At 41.2% G+C, this 14636-nt stretch overlaps 1 protein-coding gene across 1 annotated transcript in view; it reads left to right on the forward strand.

Annotated features, from left to right (window-relative positions):
- Positions 1 to 13694, forward strand: part of STOM (stomatin) — a 14355-nt gene extending 661 nt beyond the window's left edge. The window contains exons 2-8 of the mRNA XM_026860642.1: positions 5239 to 5253; positions 6160 to 6263; positions 7145 to 7217; positions 8072 to 8154; positions 10884 to 11087; positions 11577 to 11711; positions 12823 to 13694. Coding sequence (XP_026716443.1) covers positions 5239 to 5253; positions 6160 to 6263; positions 7145 to 7217; positions 8072 to 8154; positions 10884 to 11087; positions 11577 to 11711; positions 12823 to 13017 — 809 coding nt within the window. The 3' untranslated portion in view covers positions 13018 to 13694. The remainder of the gene's footprint in view (positions 1 to 5238; positions 5254 to 6159; positions 6264 to 7144; positions 7218 to 8071; positions 8155 to 10883; positions 11088 to 11576; positions 11712 to 12822) is intronic.
- Positions 13695 to 14636: the final 942 nt, after the last annotated feature.

Below are 14636 nucleotides of genomic sequence, written 5' to 3' on the forward strand. Positions count from 1 at the left end.
TTTTTCTTTTTTTTTTTTTTTTTTTTTCCTCTTTTGTGTGTTTTGTTTTCCTGCACGGTAACTCGGGTCGCTATGGGGAAAGCTGAACGAGTAATTAAGAGCAGAGTCAACAGGAGTAATCCCCGAGGCACTGCACCAGTAAACGAGAACAAAAAAAAAAAAAACCCAAAAAACAAACGGGGGACTGGTCGCTTATACCGCTTGGTTGCGCAAAACGTTGACTAGGTGTGAGTGGAGGGAGTGATAAAAGCCTGTTGTATTTCCTCAAGTGGGGCAGTGAAGCTGTCGTTAACTTTAACTTCTTGGCATCTTTATTCTGCTGGGGTTTGGCCTCTCGGGCGGTAGGTGTGAGTGTAATCCCCGTCAGGAAGTTTTAGAGGTGATGCCCTAAAATGACACAACCAAGTTTCAGTTCCTAGAAGCTGGAGTTTTCCCGTTATCTGCATTACTCCAACAAACTACAGGAAATTCATAACTGACTTCACGTTTTTGCCATTTGCAACTAGAGAAGGAAATGTATTTATAAAACCGCTTTATATACAGAGGCTTTGGCTAGGTAATCTGAGTATAAATAACTGTAGATCTATTTGGGCCCCGTGCCTAATGGCACATGCTAGTTCTCGTATCCTTGGAGAGGATCTACATTTCATTCTGTAAGTATGTTAGTTATTAATACCTAACAGTGGTTGCTCTGATGCTAACCTCGTCTGGGACTTGGCAAGGCTTTCACTTTACGTGCTACTGAGGTTGTTTCTTCTGTACTCACTGTGTTTTGGAGGCTAAAACTGGCTACCCATTATTTTTGACAAAGTATCTGCGGAGTAAATAGCATTAGACATAATTTTGGTTATTAGATGTCATGATTTTGGCTGTTTCCCACATGAAATGCTTTGAGAAGCATCTGAAAAGACTAATCCTCACTAAAAGTAGTATTCCTACACTAAAAGTAGTTATTCCTGATTGTTTGCTAATTAGCAACCAGTTGAATAGCTGTGGTAGAAAAACACCTTCAGTCATTCTCAGACCATGCAGGGTTTGATGGAGCAGCACAAAGGTGGAGACCTATCTCCAGTGTTGCTGGCCTTGCCTTCAGGCCAGCTGATCTCCCATATACATTTTGGTTTAAACCTGGTGGGTTGTTCCCATGGCTGTGGGGGAAGGTCCCTTCCCCTCGTGGTACCTAGGAGTCTGCCATGCTTTTGCTCTCTGACAGAGATGTGCTTGTTCAGATTCTGTAGTCTTTGCAGAAGAAAATAAATCGCAGGTGAAGTGCATGCCACACAGCAAGTGGTAATGAGAACTTCCCCTTCCACCTCAGCCTCCAGCGCTGTTTATTATCAAGTGTTATTACCGTTTGATGATGCAAGTGGTAATTTCTTGCTAAAGAAATGGCAGCTCTTCCAGTCAGCCTTAAAGGAGTCGAAGGGGGATTCACTTAAAATTTTTTAAATTTTTTTTTCTCCTTGTTTATTTCTTAGAGGTATGTAACTTCTTGCAGACTGTCCATAAGTAAGATTCCTCTGATTAAATTCCAGATGTCAGGTTTTAATATCTTGATGACAAAAGAGCAAGAATATCACAAGTGTTTGAACTGAAAGTACAGGGGTATATGACAGAATATTGCGCACTTTAGAAAAATCAAGAGAGAACCGAAGTTAACTGCAAGTTTAAAAATTCCAACAGCTTAGTGTATTCCAACAGCTAGTTGCATATATTTCCTCAAAAAATGCTAAACTCAACACTATTTCTAAGAGAGAAGATGATAGTTCTGAATTGCTTGAGATTAGAACCAGATTTTGCCTTTAATCAGAGGCATAGCTGATACCTGGTATCTCTGTGTTTAACCCCTTGGAATATTTTGCAATTTCCTAAACTCTATCTGAAGTAATCTTTGAAGCTTTAAAACCTCTTAAGGAGAAGAAAAAAATGTGTATACATATCTGAAGAATGTACTGTTTCTGGAACCTGGACTTTGAATGTTAACGGTAGCATTGGGTGAATCTGCAGCACCCATAGTTTGTAAGTAGTTTGACTTTTAATTAATCAAATTAGTTCTAGGGTGCGTTTTCCCCATTCTTTTTAGCTGAGTTGTTAAAAAATCACATGAATGCTGGATCTCCAGAGCTGAAGGGGGTTCTCTTAATCTGTTAATGTGAAATGACCCAAAGTCGTGGTGTGTCGGACATGGCTGTGGGCGCGGGTGGCAGGCAGTGCCGCAGAGGATGAGTGGGTGAAGGTCCATCTTGTAATGAAACAAACACTGTCTTCCTACAAGGAAAGGAATAAACTAGGACATGTAAATGTATTTTTCTTTTAAATTATATATGTGTGTTTAAAAATATTGAAGCTCCTGTGAAGAGTTAAGCAGGAGCGCTAAAGAAGTGACTGTGCTACACTGTGGAAGCCTTCAAGTTGCAGAGTTGCTCGAGAATTTTTGCATTTTTGATTGGCTACCTTGATTTGCACACCAACAGCCTGCTGTAAGTTCAAGTTGTGAGCTTGTCTGCTTTTTAACTTCCAAGGAAAGCCCGGTGGAATGGTGAGAGATGGGGAGTTGGGCTTGTTCTGGCATGTGGGGCTTTGAGCATCTTCTCACGGCCAACTTAGAATAGGTGAAACGGAGTCGATGTTTCCATCATTAAAGAGTACTATTTCCGAATATAAATTACTCCTGTGATTAATAGTAACAGCTGTAATACACTCATTGATGTCTTTTTCTTTCGTGATTGTATTTTCTAGGCCTTGCCTCTGCAAGTCATAGTGCCTTTAAACTGAGGGACAGCTCCCAACAGCAGTAGCAGTGGAGAAAATGCAGTGTACTCTGTGTTTTTTAACATCAGCAGGGCTTTTGTTGGCGTCTGTTTTCTGAAGCCACTGCATTGTTTTTCTCATTGCTTTTTCAGCAGCTGCATACATTACAGTATATTAATATTTAAATATCCCCAGCAATTACTGTTAATGATCATGCATCTGTTGCATGAGCAAGGTTTTGATTTTGTTGCCTTTTTTTTTTTTTTCTTCCTTTGGGATGAGTAAATTGCATTTCTCCTTTTTGAGTTTGATTATATAACGGTATCACAAACGTCACATGGGGAGTCTGGCTTAGTGCTAAGCAAAACCCCATTCTCTAGAGCTCCCAGGCAGAACTCTCACTACACAACCATTTCTCCTTATTTCTTACTCCAGTTCTCTTTAGCTAATCTTGAATGCTACAGATGCAGCTTGAATGCTACAGATACAGATGCAGAAATAAGGACAAACTTTTTATTCTTGCTTTGCTTTTGGATCACAAAATACACTGAAGGTGTGTTTTCAGGAGTTCTCTAGTTGTTTTGTGGGGACTTGGTGGAAAGACTCTGTCTCTGAGCTCTTCTTTGACACTGCCTGCCAAAAACAAAGATATGTTTGGTCTCTGTTGAAAGGTTCACTTACGTGACAGGTGAAAGAGGGCTGGGAGGCTGTCTGCTGTAGCTAGCACTTAGTGTGGTGTAAAATCTTTTTTTTTTTTTTTTCAGCAGGTTGGGTGGGCAGGGATATGCATCATCTGAGGCTGCACGTTATACCTGCACTGCCTCTGCCAGTCTCACTCCAGTGCTGTTGAAGTAGCTGCTGGTTAGCATCCAGTATCGATAAGCCTGACTGAGAAGTCTGGCAGGAATGGCCCGTTGATGAAGTTATCCAAGTCCCATGAATGCGGTGTTCAAAACTTGCAGTAAGAAAGCTTGTTCCACAGATGCCAAGCATGTTTCTTGTATTTCCTGTAGTTTTTCACAAGACAGCATCTCTCTTGCTTTTTGTATTGTGACACATACCACGTGATGGGACAGCCGTTGCTAAATAAAGCGTGCACTTAGTCTTGAAATGTTACATTCTCGGAGCTGGGACTTCTGCGTTCAACAGGAAAGCAAATGGATCATTTTTTTTCCATGCTGTAGTTCTGGTAAGAGCAGGTAGGTTGCTGGTGGTGAAGACTTGCTGTTAAACTACAGAGTAGAACTGAAGCAGGATCCTCAGCTCCTTTAGGTTTATAAAAGTTATTAAGTTAAAGCAGAGAGGGAGACTTTTCCTCCCTATCAGTGTGGATTGTTAATACTTTTTATGGTTTTAGGCTAATACTTTGTGCTAACTGAAAAGTAATGTTCCCGTCACTAATGAGTTTACAGGTGTTGCTTAATGCTGACAGCCACTTAATACCGGTCTGTGTAGGGAATGTGTTTCCTTGACTTTCACAGGCGGCCTGCAAATCACTCCTTTAATCTGGTATTTCCACTATGTCATAATAAACCGGGGGGGGGGACGACTATCTTTAGGTAACTTTCCACAGAGGAACTTTAAAATGATGCATAATATGACACGTCCTTGAGAGCTGTAACACTGGTGTGTGACAGGGATACAAATTACAGATAAACCAGCCAACTGGCTTCAGAAGCCTTGGGTAACTTCATAAAGTTCAAGATACTGTACGAGACAAAACCTGATTGTTCTCCACCACCTCCATATTCCATCTTGCTTGAAAGGCCAGGAGCAGCTCTAAAACCCCCAGTCACTGGAAAAGAGGACTAGGAACTTCAGTATTGGTTCCCAGTTATTTTGCTGACTTCCGTGACTTCAGTCAAATATTGTGGATCTAAATTTGCAAATTATGTATTATTACTTGCTATTACTCACTTTCAAGATTAGCAATATCCAATGACCAACCTGACTCACTTCCCTCTTTATCCAAGGCACACACTGCTCAAGCCAAGTTCAGTTGTGGGCACAATAAAACGTTTACTCATTTACCTGGAGTTGTTAAAATCTATGGATATTTTTCAAAATCAAGATTTTGCTTTATAATAAAATGGGTTCTGCTTAAGGTGGAGACTCGGAGTTACTTGTTAAAACTGGCCAGTTTTGTTGTTCAGACTGAATTGTAGTTGTGATGGGTGAATACAGAAAACAATTCATTATATAATTCTAGGTAGAGCTAAACTAAAACTTCTAGATTCCTTAATGTAGTTTCTTTCTAAGCAAGCTGCTGAATGCCGTCTCCGTTAGATAACAAGACTCCAGTCCTTTAAGTACCTGTGGCATCTATCAAGTCAGGATAAGGTTTGCATGTCTGCAGCACTTTAAGATAGTCCAGCAAAATCAGGGAGTGTGGTCCTGAAGCAACATTCTTTCATCTGAAAGTGAGAATTGTGTTTTTCTAAGCTTTGTGGGGGCTTCTTGGCACTTTATACTTTGGGCTTTTTACAGGATGGGGTGAGAAAGGTGAGTTTCGGTATCTCGGCATCAGAAATGTGATGGCTGTGAGTGCTGGGTTTCACCCTGGGGCGTCCCCACTTGGCAGTGGGCTCCTGGCAGCCTGGGACCAGCCTTTTCTGGCAGGATAAGGAGCTTCCTACAGCATTCGGAATGCTTCCCAGCACGTCCACATTTTGTCAGGGTGCATTGCTTTTTTTAGCTGTGTGGTATATGAAACCACTATCTCTTGTTACTTCCTGATTCTGGAAATACCTTCAGTTGGTGTCATTGCATGACAGAACTATCATGTTTGTTTTCTAAGTGTAAGGATTCTTTGGCCAAAAAAAAGCTTTACAGAGACTTTATCTCATGTCCAGCTAATCTTGCACCGCATCTTACTCTACTTCCTTGATACAACAGTCTAAGAATTGTGGTTTTCTTAGATTTTCTTAGATTTGCACCTGTGACAGCTGGAACATAAACCAAGTTCCAAATGTCCTGTCCCTGGAGTTGGTAGGCTATGGGGTATTTGCTTTTCACTCATAAGGCAAATGTTGCTCTGACTTTCTTAGACAATAAAAGAACAGGATTTCTACTGCTGCCCATTATTCATTCTGCTAGAGAAAATGGGGGAAGAGGAAGGCACCTGAGAGTCTATACTTGAATGTCAGTATACTTAATTCTGCATAAATGTTACTTGGACTGCATTCTGCCCTCGGCTATCTTGTGCAACTTCTAGAGACTACTGAAGATGAAAGCAGAATTTGGCTTTAATTTGACTTCTGATCTAAACCTGATGAGTTTGGTCAGAGGAGTAGTGCTAACAGTGGCTTATCTCAAGGAACATTCAACATAAATGTCCAGTTTTAGGCATTTTCTTTGACAGGCACTCTTGGATTTAAAAATCTGAAAATTTTTGCTCTTTTCTTGCAGATGAGACTGATACAGGCCTCGGTTTTTGTGGATGGATCCTGGTGATCACTTCACTTTTTTTCACTATTATTACATTTCCTGTATCAATCTGGATGTGCATAAAGGTAAAATTGTTCATTGCTAAGTTGGATTAAAATTTTAAGCAATGCAGATGCTTCATAGTGCTTATTATTGTACTCTATTCTATTTGTTTTAAACACAAATTAATCTAACTCTTCTTTCAGTATATAGTGGACCCAAACATTTCAGTGCATTAATCTTCAAACCAAAAAGTGCAAATTACAGGATTCAGTCAAAATTATTTTTGCATTGACATCTTTACTACATCTACCCAGCTGTCACTAGTATATAAGCTAGTTTGGAAAATCAGAATAATTGCAGGAACGCATAATTACACTTGGATAACTGATTTTAAAGAATTTTTTTTTAAGGAGATCTTTATATATGTATGTATATAAATATGAAGTATGTAAACATAAATATATAAGTATGTACATACAGGTAGCTGTGTGTGACAGATTCTTGGAGACTGTGTAATCTGTGATGGCTTTGAGCTTGATGTTTTCAGTTTCCAGACTGGAGGAAATAATTCCTGCTCTGTTTTGGCTAATACACCCCATCAGAATTAGAGCTGGAAAAATCTTTGCTGGGTCCCATATACTGCACTTTGCTTTGGTGTTGCCAGGATATTCCTGATGGCTGCTTCTGGTGCCTGGCCCTGCCCAGATAACAAGCTGTTGCTTCTGCTGTTGATAGATGGTGCCACAGTCTGAAGAATATTTCTTGTGGAATATTGTCCTGATTGTTCCTTTTGCTGCTTGCTTTTTGACAATAAAGTTTAGGCTAAAATTCTCAAAAGCAGCCAGTATAGAAATGTATGTTGCACTTGAGACTAAAGACTTGTCTTGGCCTGGTGTATACATAGTTTGGAATCTATCATGTGGCTTCTGGAAACTCCTGCATGACATCCAACTATTGATTACAGATTATAAAGGAGTACGAGCGAGCCATCATATTCAGACTTGGACGCATCTTAAAAGGAGGAGCAAAGGGACCAGGTATGTCCTGGAGAGCATTCTTAATATTTGTTCTAATTGAGTCATCAGTAAAATAATAGCTGTCTAGAGACATTGCATTAGACTGGCAAATGGATTTCTCAAGAATTTTGTAACTTCCAGTAAGAGGATATGTTACTTTAGATGGAAAAGATAGTAAACTACTTATCTGTGAGCCTTACCCAGATCTCCTTAGTTAATAACGCTTGGTCTCCAGTTATAATAAAAAGCACAGAATGGAAAGGCAGGAATAATGGCATCACATGTGCCACTTTAAAAAAACAACTTCAGTATGTCAGTTAAAATGGACTGATGGCCTCAATGTTCTTAAAAGAAATAGAAGCAATTAAATTATTTGATAGTTCTGAAAAGTTTATACTGGAAATTCTGATGAGATCCGAATGTTATTTTCAGCTGTTGCTCCTGTTGCTCAAACTGACAGAAAGGGGCAATAGCTTCTTCCGTCATTTTCATCCAGATTTTGTAATACTTCCACATTTCTGTAAAGTTGAAGAATTTCAGTGATCCACCACAAAAGGAGGTGGAGTTTCTGCTTGCCAGAATGGGACCTCACAAGTAACCGCGTGGGACAGATTTTCAAAAGCAGCTGTTAACAGTTGTGTTGGATTTTTTCCAAATGTTAAAGATGTCTAAATAAGTTAGACCTGAATAACCTTAAGTTTCTCAGATAACTTTTTTGAAAATCTTACCCTGGTTTGAAAGCCACTAAGGAACATGCTGCTGGGCTTGTTACAAAGAGGGCTGTACAGCTGTGGTGGTTGGATTTAAGCTTATTTCAGTAACAAGTTTAATCTGTTCTAATGACCCATTTTCACTACTTCGATTTTTTTGTGCAGGTTTGTTTTTTGTCCTGCCCTGCACAGACAGCTTCATCAAAGTTGATATGAGGACCATCTCTTTTGATATTCCTCCCCAAGAGGTGAGTTTGCACTTGCCTTTGTATCTGCTAAAGTGTTGGCAGATTTTTTTTGCACATTCTCTTTCCTTTCCCCCTCTTGGTATTGGGTAACATGTAGTTTTAGTGTAGATTACTTGCAGGTTCAGTGTATTGTAAAGAATACATATATTCTTTAATAATATCATCCGCTAAGAGAAGATCCTTGACAGAAAACCAGTTATGCTGTCCTCTAAGGAGCAAATAAGATAACTTAATACTGCCTGAGAGCTTGAATGGGAGGGGTTTGGAATGAAATCTGCTGGACTTTGTGCAACATTCTCTATTTGTTTCTGTGAAACCCAGATTTCCAGAAGCAGCAGTGAGCTTTCACATGGTGAATTATCTAGATGTATAAACTAGGTAAAATAATGGGATGGAATTATTACATACATCAAATGCTATTAAGAGCAAGCCAGGGCAACAGTCCGCTCCCTTGTGTGGGTTTTGTGTGCACACTGCTTCTGTGTCCTGCTGTGCACAGGACCATTATAAAGGTGTTCCACAGCTAAAGGCATTGATGTCTTTCAGTTTGAAGGTCCTAAAGACCAAAAAAATTACTTTTCTTTCTATTCTGCTTTCCCCTGGACATCTTAATTTTTTAGCAGAATCACTCCACAGCGTTAAGCTGAACTTGGTGATGCCAACTCAAAGAATGACATAAGAATAAAACAACTAGCCCTCTCAAAATAAGTTAGTGAAAATTGTGTGTTGCTGATTGTAACTGTCTCCCTCATGTATCTGGTGTATTTTGCAAGACAAAGATGCCTGATGCAACCTGCCTGGTGCATCTGGTTCCTGTCATATTTGCTAGTTGGTTTATTGCTCATCATTAGTTGTAGATTTAGACAAATGGCAACTGTCATGGTATCCTCTCAAGGCTAATTGGTAGAAACCTAATCACTGGCAGGCAGAATGTGCTTGCAGCTGCTGATGTGCCATTAGTAAAGCCATCAGTTCTACAGTTTTTCTTTTGGCTTGATTAAATTATGCTCATGGATTTAGCTTGGTTTGTTTTCAGTAGGTAAAAGCAGAAATATATCTTTATTTGTTGAACATGGATTTCTTTGCATGCTACTCATTCTTTTGTTTATCTTACGCTATTATCAAAACCCTGCTAAAATAGGTAGTTTGGGGAAGGACAGAGCAGGTAAGTTGTGAAGGTTCAGTAACTCACATGTCCCTCTCTCCTGTCAAATAACATAATACTAATTGTCTAACGTAAAATTGGGACACCTCTTCTCATGGTTGTCTAGCATATTTCAATCTCTTTTTAACTTCACTTTAAAATATGATTGATATTAATGCTTCTTTCTGGTGTACCCTCTTCGAAACCTTCAAAAATATGTCTTCATCTTTGTAAGTACATCTTTTGCTTAACTACAACTGTTAAATTCAGTAAATCGCTTACATCCGAGCTCTGAGGATGTCCACAAATTGGATTTCCTCTGCAACTTGTCTAGAAATCACCACAGACTCATTTGGTAGCACGAGGTGGGATTTCAGTCAGAAGTACCTCCAAGGACAGTGAGCTGGTAGATAATGACAGATATTTCTAATTCAGTGTTGAAGCAGGGCTGACACCCACGCAGCTGAAATACATCAGGCCATAGGGACAGGCAAAACCAATTCTGTACGTAGCTGGACATACCTCAGTGAAACCTTCCAGTCCCTTCTAGCATCTCTCATGGGCATGGCTCTCTGTTCCTTTAAGCTTCATTGTACCCTGACATCCTTTTTTGCAAAGTTCTGCAATTCTAGAAGGTAACTTGGGCAGCCAGTGCTGTGCTGCAGTCTCTGGCGTTGGCCAGCCCTGTGTTAGGGACCAAGCAGGGATTGAGAAGGGCTCTCGGCAGCTGTCACACCTGCAGGATGGGAAACTCTTGTTTGTGGTGTTGCTTTGAAAGTGCACCTGGAATGTGCTGCCTCTTCCCGTGCCTGCTGCTTTAATAGGTTGCCTAGTTTGCCCTTGTTTTGTAAACTGACACACCTGCAGAGTTTTGTCTTGCTAAATCAATAGTCTTGTGACTGAAATTAAATACAAGTGAAAACCTAATGTGTCCTAAATTTGCAATTATACTCATTATGAGCCTTTTTTCTTGTACAGAAACATCAAATGAGCCTCCCTCATAAATGTTTCCAGCATGTGCTCTGACTAGAGTGCTTTAACCCGTTTTGGAGTGGTCCCACATTCCTACCTCTGCATTTAAATAAAACAACTGTGCTGATGTTCTTGAAGCCTTTTCTGTTACCTCTGTCCTTTGTTACGCATCCTCCTTGCATTCCTGCACGGTCAATCTGCCTCTTACACATCTGTTATTTCAAGCCTCGTTGACATCTAGTGGTGGGAACCTGCTCGGTTGCTAGTTTCAGATTAAAGTTCCCCAGGAGAAAGAGTTTACGTATTTCAGTGTAAATTATTTGTGATCTATTTTTTCCCCTGTCACCTGTACAAATTGCAGATCCCTCTGTGAATTTGAAGAACTGAGTTAGAAATAACATTATGGCAAAGCTAACGGAATTCATTTTTCAATGAGAAGGGTTCTAACCCCATATTTAGTCTTACCTTCGTAGAGCTGTACTGGAAGGTTTGTGCATCAAGACCTTTTGTTTTCCAGACAGTTGCTTTACTCTGAAAAAACTAGGAGTTTGTAGAGTAAAATATTCAATAAATAGATGCTTAATTACGGTATGCTTTCCCCATTGCTTTTTAGATCTTGACCAAGGACTCTGTGACAGTTAACGTAGACGGAGTGGTTTATTACAGAGTTCAGAATGCCACCCTTGCTGTAGCAAATATCACAAATGCTGACTCAGCCACCCGTCTTTTAGCACAGACTACTTTGAGGAACGTTCTGGGGACCAAAAACCTTTCTCAGATTCTCTCTGATCGTGAAGAAATTGCACACAGCATGCAGGTACGGGCAACTTTACCTCAAAGCAATCCATCAATCAGTTGGGCAGCAATCCTGTGGATAATTACAGGTCAGGATTTATTTTACCTCCTAAGTGATAAGCGAAATTGTGATTTGGAGCGTTAGGCAAAGAGCTGCTGGGATGATGTTCTGTGTCATAAAATTAAGTGACCAAGGCAGTAATGGAGTGGTGGGGCCTGCAGGTGGGAGTGAGGATACAGGAGAGGAGGGGCTCCCTGGGTCACTGCATCTGTACTCCCTGCTGAAGGGAATTACACCACAGAACTCCTTCAATATATTAATCAAGCTCTGGGTTTTTTTTGTTAGTTTACAACAGTTACACCTTTATAATTATCAAACCATGATAAAAATACATAAGTCCTTAAAAGTTCAAGTATTGTAAGATAATTCATTTGGTTTGTTGGTCATTCTTCAAATTTGGATGTTTGCAGCCAGGTAAATGGCTTAACTTAATAGTCCTGCCTTTTATAGGCCACTCTTGATGAGGCAACGGATGACTGGGGCATTAAGGTGGAACGTGTGGAGATCAAGGATGTGAAATTACCTGTTCAGCTGCAGCGAGCAATGGCTGCAGAAGCAGAAGCTGCCCGGGAGGCGAGAGCTAAGGTAATAACATCAACATGTGGGTTTGGATTATTTTTTTTTTCTTTTTTTCTCTTCATGAATAACTTAACATAGTGATGTAGAGGATGAAGAGTCTCCACCAGATTGTGCTGTAGCAAACAGGAGTGCAGGGTAGGGGTTTTGTGGATTTGTGTCTGGGTTCTTGCTCTATTTCATCGTGGTTTGTGCAGGTGAGATTTCCTTCAAGAATGCAGAACCATCTTCGTTTTTTGCCACGCTCCAAGAACAAATCATAAACAGCAATTCTGATGTTATTAGCTGAACCCTGCAATGAATTAGAATCCAAACTTACTTCCAGCTTTTTCCTGACTTTTGCCCTGATTTTAGGCAAGTGCTTTGTGTTCTGTTACTTTGTATGAGAAATAAACCCGCTGTAATACTTAGCTGTGTTACCCACTGAGCAGTGATCAGTTTGGCTGTGACAAGGGGGAGGTGATACTAAATACTGAACATTGGAGTAAAAATCATTCGGGGTAGTTAGAGCTGTCCTTTTCTAGGACTGGACAAATTAATTTCTCCCCTCCTTTGCTGTGCCCTGCAATTTGTCTCCTCTGGTCGTTTGTTAATCCTGTCTTAAAACTTACTTTGACGTTCATAGAGGCAACTGTAGATTCTGGGCGCATAATTAAAGAGGGAATAAAAAAGTATTTCCTCAGGAAGAAACATGCCATTTGCTGGCTGAGCCCTTGTAGAGAAAAAATAATAGAGCTTAGTAAAAAGCATTTTCAGATTGATGTGGAGAGCACCCGCTCTCCTGAGAGGTAGTGCTGAAAGACACACGGAGGAAGTTTTTGAAAACAGAACAAATATGCCCATTGCACGTTCAAGGCATAGTGTCACCTCTTGTGATCTGGCATCCTGATAGTGAACGGGAGGAGACCAGGTGTATGCAGCCCTGAAAGCAAACAGGAAAAGCTCGTGTCTGAGCGAGAGGAGGGGCAGAACCACCAAAAGAACAGGGTAAGGGGAGGCTGCTTGGTCAGAGCGATGAGCAGTGGCTTTGGTGTGTGGCTCAAGGCTGAAGTCATCCTACAGTTTTCTGCTTTATTACTGGGCCGCAGAGAATTCAGCTTCTTTCCTTTTGCTTCCCCAGGTAATTGCAGCAGAGGGTGAAATGAACGCCTCCAGGGCCCTAAAGGAGGCATCCATGGTTATTACGGAGTCCCCTGCTGCTCTTCAGCTTCGTTATCTTCAGACCCTGACCACCATTGCTGCGGAGAAGAACTCCACCATCGTCTTCCCGTTGCCCATAAACATGCTGCAGGGTCTCATAGGTGCAAATCCCTAGGTGGAGGGGGAGGAGAGGGGGCTTCTGCTACAGCAAACGTTGACAACACTGCATTCCCTGTGTGCTGTCGCTTACAGCGGTGTTAACAAAGCGAATTTGCTGGGGAACCTCTTCTGTTATACTAAGTGTGTTACAAAACTTATCTGTAGCGTTTGTGAATATGAATGTTTGAAATTGAAAACCTTTCAAGATAATTACAAGCAGATTGTGATCTTAAATCAGCACATACCCATGCTCTCCTGGGTGGGACACCTTTAATCTGCAACCTCCCCTTTCAGATAGTATTTAAACTCAGCTGTGATGAAGGTGAGATGATCCAACATCAGGAAAGAGAAATATTCCCTTTAATTAATGGGTCTGTAGTCCTGCAAGGGAAGGGGAGTTGTATTGGAGTCGTGGGACTGCTGTTGTGTGGATCATCCTCTAGTTTACCCAAGGAGAAGTAACAGCAGTTGATGCAGGAGTGAGAATACTGTCCTGGTACTCCCCCAAATAGTCCCCATTTCACGAGAAGCACTTGGCAGTGACACTTCCCACCACTGTCTGCCACGTGGAAATGGCATGAACAGGCAATAGCTGTGGATACAGTCTGCTGGCAGTCACCGAGGGGCTGCGCTGTTGTTACAGTGCTGTGCCTGTATAGATTTAAAAGTTGTTGGGTCTGCCTCTCTCAAAAATGATTTAAAAAAAAAAAAAAAAGAAGCCAAAGTACTGACTCTTGCGTTTTATCCAGGTTTAAAATTTACTTCTCTAGGAAGTAAGATCTGGGCAGCTACCGGGGGTGTTTAACAGCAGATGCTGTACTGTTTGTGTATCTGTTCTAACAACTGCTCCTGTTGTGACACTAAGGGCTTATACTCAAAGAATGTAATCTGCCCTTGGTGTAGTCTTGAGCTGTGAGTCTGTTGAACTGTATTTGTACGTTGTACCTGTTCAGTAGGTGTAGTTACAGATTAAAACAAGAATTAGTCTGTACGGGGGGAGGCTCTTTAAAGTGCCACTACCACGGAGTTTGGCATCTGGTCTTTAATTATTAGTGCCACTCTCACACTGGCCAGCCTGAAGTTCCTGCCTTGTTCTTTACCACCTCTCTGCTGTGCTCAGTTCTGTATTCACGGGTATTTTAGTAACAGCAAGGCCTGTGTCCCTCTGCCTTCATCACCGTTAGGAAAGAGGCCCAAGTGCTGGCAGAGCTTGAGCTCAGTGGTGCCGTTTCCTTTGTGTCCCTTTGCTGTGAAATTTTTTTTGTTCCTCTGCATCGTAAAAGCAGTTATACCCGGCTGCACGCATCTGTCTACTGCAGTTAGTGTAAGCTGAGCTTGATTTTTTTGGGGGGGAGAGACACAGCTAACAAAGCTGTAATAATTAGCACTGCTGTGCTCAGGCGCCTGAAGTGAGAAGCAGAGTAAGTGCACAGCTTGAGGTTAATCCTTGGGGGAGCTGCGTAAATCTGCACCTCCTGCTGCTGCTGCTGGAGGTGGCCACCCCTGGGAACGCTTGTTGACGCCAGGAGCGCGCGTTTTGCTCTTACCCTGAATAAAAAACGATGCTGTTTACTAACGAGTGACTTTCTGAAAGCGAAGAATACTGTTCATTTATCACAGTCTTAAATGCTAATA

This window comes from Athene cunicularia (genome assembly GCF_003259725.1).
Source record: "Athene cunicularia isolate RWA chromosome 17 unlocalized genomic scaffold, athCun1 chr17_part1, whole genome shotgun sequence".
NCBI lineage: Eukaryota > Metazoa > Chordata > Aves > Strigiformes > Strigidae > Athene > Athene cunicularia.